This window comes from Daphnia pulex, chromosome 12 (assembly GCF_021134715.1).
Source record: "Daphnia pulex isolate KAP4 chromosome 12, ASM2113471v1".
Taxonomy (NCBI): domain Eukaryota; kingdom Metazoa; phylum Arthropoda; class Branchiopoda; order Diplostraca; family Daphniidae; genus Daphnia; species Daphnia pulex.
Window position 1 is genome coordinate 3,932,378 of NC_060028.1, and position 8,352 is coordinate 3,940,729.

The following is an 8,352-nucleotide window of genomic DNA, read 5'->3' on the forward strand; positions in this document are numbered from 1 at the left end:
ATGACTACTCCGACAAGCGAAGCGTCACGGAGAGGCATGAAAGGACATGTCACTCGCTGGATCAATAACATCCAGCAGTACGACAACGTGCAGATGGATCGCACAATCCACAACCTAGTGCTAGGAGCTGAATCCAACTTACGCAACATGTACAGCAAATACAAGCGACTCTCAGAGGGGGTCGCCAAAGACATGGAGCAAGCAGGAGCGACCCAAGAACAATTTCAAGCGGAAATCGACAGCCAAATCCAAGTTGAAGAGGATGTCGGTGACGCACTCATGATCGCAAAACGAAAAAGAGAAGAATTCAAAGAAATGCAAGACGCTGAAGAAAGAAAACGGCATGATCAGACGCTACTGCTCATGCTCCAGACGCAACAAGCAGCAGCGGATGCCACCAGGGCCCAGGAAAAAGCCGATCAAGATGCAGCCAGGGCCCAGGAAAAGGCCGATCAAGACGCTGCCAGGGCCCAAGAAAAAATCGACGAAGACGCTGCAAGAGCACAGGAAAGAGCAATCCGTCAACAAGAAAATCTGGATCAACAGAACTTGTTCCGACAACTGATTGCCGCCATTCCAGCAGCAGCTGCACCAGGAGCGCCAGCAGCTGCAGCAGCAGTTGCGTCAACTAAACTGCCAAAACGTCAAATCAAGCCGTTCAAAGGGGACGTGCTCGAATGGACAGCCTTCTGGGAAGGTTACAACGCAGCCGTCCACGAATCAGCCATTCCGGCGGTTCAAAAATTTGGATACCTTAAAGATTACTTGAAAGGTGAAGCACAACTGTGCGTGGAGAACCTGGAGCTGACAGACGCCAACTACACCGTCGCAATCACCCTCCTGAAGGCAAGATATGGCAAAACGGACGTCCTAATCGAGGCCCACACACAGAAATTGGACACGCTGCAACCAGTAAAAGACGTAGCTGATACCGCGGCACTCAGGTGCTTCCAGTTGACTATCCAGTCACACATCAATGCGTTGGAGACACTGGGAGTAGCAAGAGCCAGCCACGGGTGTCTCCTTGGATCAAGAATTTTGCGCTCGATCCCACTCAAACTTCAAGCAGAGTGGGCCAAATCAGCAACGAACAAGGTAACTGACATTGATCAAGTACTAAATTTTATCGAAGAGCAAGTTGAAGTCGCAGAGCGACTCAGCCGTCTGAGAGCTTCAACACAAAAGCCAGCCCAAAATTCTCAACAGCCGGCCAAATCAACACCACCTACTACACCGACAGCCTCTCAGCTCGGAGTCAGCAGCAAGCCGACTCCACAATCAAAACATTCAAGCAAAACAAGAAGAAATGGCAGTCCACCACCAAGGAGAGAAACGACAGCATCATCTCCAAGAAAGCCAATGCTGCCATGCGTGTTCTGCAAGGAGATGCATTGGGCTATCAATTGCCCAATGGAGCTGAAAGAGAAAAAAGCAGTCATCACAAACGAAAAAAGATGCTCTAATTGTTTTGGTCATCACGAGACAACTGTTTGTTTTAATCCACACAGGTGCCAACGATGCCGAGCCAAGCACCACACATCCTTGTGTGCCGAGAAAGATACCAGATTCGGATCCTCAACTATAATCCCAAGCAAACCGGTCGCTGGGAGCAGCTCAACAACAGCGTGTGCAAGCTCCTTTGGTGAAGTTATCCTAAAAACAGCAACCGTTTACATTACAGGCACGAATGGAAAACAAATCCGAGCGATTCTCTTCCTCGACGATGGCAGCCATAGAACATGGATTAAAAGGCAAATTTCGAAAGAGCTTCAACTGAAAATCATCCAGGTGGAACAGATCGCGACCAGGGCCTTCCGGCAGACAGAAGCCCCTCCAGCAGAAACTCACAATGTGGTCGAGATGACGGTGCGGGGCACCTGGCCGGGAGCCCCAACGGTGCGTATTGAAGCTCTAGAAGCAACCGACAAAGTCGGAAGCACCGGCCCGTACCAAACCACAGAATTTGCAAGAAAGCTGTGGATGGAGAATGAAAATTTGGCAGACGACCGATTCGAACGTAAAGGTGGAGACGAGGACGTTGGAATTCTTGTTGGAATGGACCAGATGTTCAACATCATGTTCAACGAACCAGCAACTATCAGCCCGTGCGGACTCAGAGCCTACACGTCCAAACTTGGGAAAGTCATCGGCGGTCCATCGCAAGAAAAATCATCGAAACAAAATCAAACAATCGTCAGTCAACTTCTAATCAATTCAAATCGCTCTCTTCCACAGATCACTTCACAGCCATCGAAATCCATCCAATCAAACAAGTCGGAAAGCAGGGAGACAGGAAATTCCAGTCTCCTTCCACTACCAGAAAATTCTGAACAGATCTGCTTTTACGACACAACAAAAGAAAACAAAAGGTTTGAAATGGAGAAATTGAATTTTGATCTCTCATTATTTTGGCGTCTAGAGAATTTTGCCAATCTGAACGACTGTGTTGCTGTGGAGAAGGACGATCAATTCCGCTCCTTCTGCAACGAAATCACACGATTCGAAGACGGCAGGTATTGCACGCCAATCCCATGGACGACTGACAGATGGAGACTGGAAATCAACCACCAGATGGCAGCTACAAGATTGAGAAGCATGCTGTTCAAACTACGCAAATCTCCAGTCGACTTAGCCAACTACACCAAAGAAATCAATCAACTGATAACAAACGGATTCGTAGAAGAGGCTGATTTCAATTACGATGGCCTCCACACTTATCTACCGCATCACCCAGTCTACCGGACGGACAAGGCTACCACAAAAATCCGCCCAGTTTTCGACGGCGCCGCAAGATCCAAATATGGGCCGAGCCTCAACGATGTTTTGGAGACCGGACCGAATCTAAATCCTGATCTCCTCTCGGTCTTAATGCGCTTCCGGATGAACCGGATCGCCTGGATTGCGGATATTGAAAAAGCCTTTCTCAACATCGCGCTGCAGCCCGAAGACGCAGAAGCAGTCAGATTTTTATGGCCAAAGGAGCCGAAAAATCCCGACTCCGATTTCATCGCGTACAAATGGAAACGAGTTCCATTTGGGCTAAGTTCAAGTCCATTTCTTTTAAGAGTGACCATTAATAAACATTTGCTCTCAGTCAAACCCAGATTTCAGAAGACAGTCGAGCAAATTGAAGAGCAGCTTTACGTAGACGACTACCTCGGAGGAGCAGACATCGTGCCAACAGCAATAACCACAGTGGAAGAAACCGTCACGTTATTTTCAGAGGCCCAACTCAACATGAGGAGCTGGGCAACAAACAACAAAGAGCTCCGTGACTTTCTCACCGAAAAAGAAATGTCGAACCAGATAGTCGGAATCCTTTCTCCCACAATTGACGGCCAGCACAAGGCACTGGGTCTTAGATGGGACACGAGCTCCGATTCATTTAAATTTGACCCTACATCTATAATGGAAGCAGCCGTGGAGATTGGAGAAAAAATCACCAAAAGAAAAATTCTGAGCATCTCAGCAAGGATATTCGACCCAATTGGTTTTCTAGCTCCCACAGTTTTACTTTTAAAAATAATCTATCAAAAACTTTGGGAAGGAGACATAGGTTGGGACGATGACGCCACACCCGAAGTGAAGAACACCTGGAGCAGCATCATGAAAGGACTGAAGGATCTACATAATTTGGAGATCCCACGATGGATCGGCTATTCAAAACCTTCCATCGTCTCCGCAGAAATTCACGTGTTCGGCGATGCATCAGAGGCAGCCTACGGAGCAGTAGCCTACGCACGGCTCCAACTGGAGAACGGAACTCCGTACACCATCCTCCTAGCCAGCAAAACGAGAGTGGCGCCTCTTCCAAAAAAGAAAGTAACGTTACCCAGACTCGAACTACTAAGCTCTTTATTAGCAATCCGTTTAGGAGAGAAAATTCGAACCTCCCTTCACACCGAGTCATGGAAAACGATCTACTGGACAGATTCCCTCGTCACACTCGGATGGATTAGAGGAGATCCTTATCGTTGGAGACCGTTCGTGCGAAACCAAGTAGAAACCATCAGACAATTTTCTAACAAGGAATGGTGGAGACATTGCCCCGGATTGGAGAATCCAGCCGATCTCGCTTCGCGGGGAGCGCCAGCGCATGCGCTGGTAGATTCGAAACTTTGGTGGCACGGACCAGCCTGGCTAACAGAAGAAGAAAGCGAATGGCCGAATTCTCCAGAAAACCATTCCACCGAAACTCAAGAGAAAATCGAGGAAGAGGAGACGAAGAAAACGGCGACCGTCTCCTTTGCAGCGATCGAAACCGCCCAGCCAATTGAATGGCACCTCGAAAAGATCTCTACATGGACAAAACTACTCTTCAGAACAGCTTGGATCAACAGAGCGCTCAACCGTATGAGGAAAAGAACGCGCGGTCCAGGACTCGAACTAAAAGAAATAATCACAGTCGCCGGAACAGAAATCACAATCGACAAGATAGTCACCGAAGAGCTGAACGAAGCGGAGCTAGCCATCTGCAGACAGCTCCAAGTCGAACGCTATCCCAAAGCCTTTTGGACACTCCAGCGCGGACTGGAGATTCACCCAAAGGAGAAAATCGCATCGCTCCGACCGGTCTGGGACAATCGAGATCGACTCATCCGAGTCACTGGAAGAGTAGCGCTCGCCCTCAGGGATCGAGACATTCAACCACCGATCCTTCTCCCAGCAAATCACCCGGTCGTAACTATGTTGATAATTAACAAACATGTATTCAATTCACACACAGGAGTAAAAACAACACTGTCAGAACTAAAAGAGAAATACTGGATCGTGAAAGGACGCCAACAAGTGAGAAACGTTTGGTACACCTGTGTGAAGTGCCAGAAGCTGACTTCACCTCCTTTCCGACAAATAGCAGCGCCGCTACCAGCCAACCGACTCCGCGATGCCAGGGCATTTGAAATAACCGGAACCGATTTCGCTGGCCCGCTGTACTACAAGAACGCGACTCCGAAAAGGAAATCCAAGTCGACGCCATCCGTCGAACAAGTCATTCCGGAACCTCCACCAGAAGAAGAGAACCCGGATGCAGCGGAGCTTCCCACCGAAGAAGCTCCCGAAGAAGAAGACGATGGCGACCAACTGGATCCAGCGCAACCAGTCAACAAAAAGCAACCGAAAAGTTACGTGGTCATCTTTACTTGTGCCGTGACGAGAGCGATTCATCTGGAGTTAACCAAAGACATGACGGCTCGCTCCTTTCTGTTAGCTTTCCGTCGATTCTCCGCCAGAAGAGGCCCAGTGTCAGTGATGTACAGTGACAACGCCCAAACATTCCGTTGTGTGTCTCGATTTCTTAAAAACATTCGATCCGACCCATCCGTTCACGACCTCCTCGCCATGAGAAGAACCAGCTGGATCTTCTCCGTTAGCCTCGCTCCATGGTGGGGCGGATTTTGGGAGAGAATGGTGAGGATCACGAAAGATCTCTTGAGACGATCCAACGGGCGTGCATGTCTCGCGTATGACGAACTGGAAGTGAGTTTAATCGAAACAGAAAGTGTGATTAACGCGAGACCGTTGAACTACATTGGAGAAGGAGCGGACGATCCGCTCCCGATCACTCCGAATCAGTTTCTCAATAATCGTCGTTCAACTTGTGCCACGCCGGAGCCAGCAGTCAATCTATTGGCTCCCGATTCAACAAGTGAACTACTCAAGAAAATGGATCAGAACAGGCGTGATTACGTCAGTGACTTGTGCTCACGGTTCGTCTCCGATTACCTGATGCAGCTGGATAATTTTCACGCAAAAGGATCGTCAGGCAGAAAAATCCGCGTCGGAGAAGTTGTCGTAATCCACGACAAACTTTCCAAACGGCTCATGTGGGAGACGGGAGTAGTTAAAGAATTACTCCCCAGCTGCGACGGCCTAGTCCGATCCGCAATAGTTAAATTCCCAAACGGTAAATTATTAACCCGAGCCATTCAGTGTTTATATCCCGTAGAACTGAGAGAAGATCAACCGGAAAATGTGGAGATCGCAGACGGTGCGTTGAATCCGGAGCCAGCTGAAGCAACTGCTCCGCAAATTCCAAACCCACCCGATCCGGCTCCACTCCCATTGCTCCCGATCGATCCAGCTGACGTCGAAGAAGATAATCATGTGGCCAATCCGGCCGCAACTGACGTCGGCGAGGTCGAGTCCCAAGGCATGGGCTCTGGTGGGGAGTATGTTGGGAACGAAAGGCATCCCCAACGGCCGACGACGAGATCCGGCCGGACGACCCGGATTCCAGCTCACCTACGAGAATTCGACCTTCGGGGCCCCCGATAGGTGGCCCCTTGTTACCCGCCTGACTGTGTAAATTCTTTGTGCCCCTTCCCCCCCTGGTGTCAATGTAATGTTCCAGAGGGGGTCGGGCCCTCTCTGTCTTAATCTATTCGTACAACGAGTCAGGCTCAATACAATCGGTCTCGCAAATCTAAAATCAGTGTCATCTTTAATCATTTCAACTATTCGGTAAGGTAAAAAGTCTGACACACTACTTTCCTGCCGAACAACACCATTATCTATAACTATGCACAAACCCACAACTTAAAAAAAATCATTTCAAAATTACCAAGTATTTTTGAAAGCATGTAGTGTATCCCAAATGCAAATTTAAATGCATGGTTCTCTACTATTACAAAATAAGTTAAAGAGTTTCTAAAAGTTGTAAGCCCGATTGTGGTTATTGCAGCTTATGGTATGCGATGTTTTGCAGTCTTGTCCTCTGATGTACATGTTCCTAAAGGAACCTTTTGCTGTTGAAATCGCATTCAATCTTGCAGAATAAATGATTGATGGCTTAATAAAGGTGCTGAAAAAAGAAAGCGGCTAATTTTAGCTTAAAATATCATTAATTAAGTTGTGCTGCATAAATGCCTTAAAACTTGGGAAAGAGTGGAATCAATAATTCATCTGAGTTTATGAGCACAAATTTCTTCAGTTTCCGCTAAGTCTACCTCTTTGATGTACCCAACACCACTTAGACGAGCAAAAAAAAAACAAGTGCCTTTTTCAAGGGTACTCCACTGATTCTCTGGTGGAACTGGTTCCACTTGATGATATTTTTCAACATCAGGGAGTTTTAGAACTCTTATAACATTCTTGTGTTATAAGAGAATTTATTTCGGACAAACATCAAAACAGTAAAAGAAGAGTCGTCTTCCTTATTCATCTTCAAAAAAAATTTAAAACATTTTGAATTTACGATCATTTAAGGAAAAACAAATAATATCTTACACACATTTTTCAGTATTTTCCTCAAAAATCAAATTAAATTCCAAGAGACAAAAAAAGGGATAAGATTATTGACATTGATTCACATTAACCAATGAAAAATGTGTTTATTAAACAAAATTCAGTGTGATATTTTCCTTTGCCGACACGCACACATTCTATTTGTCAGTATATCGTCACAATTTACCCGTTCTCTGTATTGATATTCGTACGCTATTCAAGGAACGATAAAAATATTTCATTCCGCTTCTTCTTCTTGAACAACAAAAATAATTGAAAGAGAGATCACATATTTTTCCCCGCCAGCAAAGAAAAAATCTGGTCCATTAATATACTCCCATTCTTCTTGTAAAGTTACGGAGAAATAATGAAAAATAATAAATAATAAAAAATAGTGGACATCTTAGTTTGAAATCACATGTGGTTTGAGCAAGTTGAATTAAAAATAGAACAAGTATATATATATTTTTTTGACTATACATCAATTAAATCCTTATTGAAATTGGTTTTCATGTTCTCATGTGTAGATGAATGCCAAAGCTACACTGTTTAAGGTCTAACAGGTATGGATTGTGATATGAGCTTGTGGTATGACTATGTGGCATGGCTTGTGGTATGAACAACATAATAGGCTGTTTTCCAACAGATTCCTAAGGAATACCAAAGAATTCTTTGGTTACCACCAATTTCAATCATTTCTTCACATTTTTATCATCTTAGTCCAAGAAAAATTATCAATGTGTTCAATACTTATGCTTAAATGTTCATGAAACTCTCCCTCCCCCCCCATGCACACATATTCCCTTTAAGTGAATACGATGAAAAAAAAACAGGCAGAATCCTTATAGAACTTGCCAAAGGAAACAAAAACTAAATCAGGGTTTAATGGCTCTGCCATTGAGGAATACATTCAAGTTTTATTTTATAAGGATATTTATTCAGTAAACACTTCAAGAATTGCATTCTTACAGAAACAACCATAGAAAAGTGGTTCGAATTCATATAATCTGAAGTAAATCGTTCGAAAAGGGAAATAAATGATTGTTAATGAATTAAATTAATGCAATTTGTCTTAAAAATATAAAACTGACTTAAGTAATGTGAAAACGTTTACAAGGTCTTGGTCTT

General features: G+C 45.3%; 1 protein-coding gene across 1 annotated transcript; it reads left to right on the forward strand.

The window, feature by feature from the left end:
- On the forward strand, window positions 1–6,276 carry LOC124209078. The gene is made up of 2 exons (XM_046606942.1): window positions 1–2,302; window positions 2,420–6,276. Exons 1-2 carry the CDS (start codon window positions 1–3, stop codon window positions 6,274–6,276), a joined length of 6,159 nt encoding a protein of 2,052 aa, XP_046462898.1.
- The last annotated feature ends 2,076 nt before the right edge of the window (window positions 6,277–8,352 follow it).

What these genes read in the sequence shown, in the direction of transcription:
- LOC124209078 (XM_046606942.1), top strand. Translation starts at nt 1, where the DNA reads ATGACTACTCCGACAAGCGAAGCGTCACGGAGAGGCATGAAAGGACAT. An exon ending in CAGGGAGACAGGAAATTCCA is followed by an intron (nt 2,303 to 2,419) that starts GTCTCCTTCCAC and finishes TTTGGCGTCTAG; the next exon opens with AGAATTTTGCCAATCTGAAC.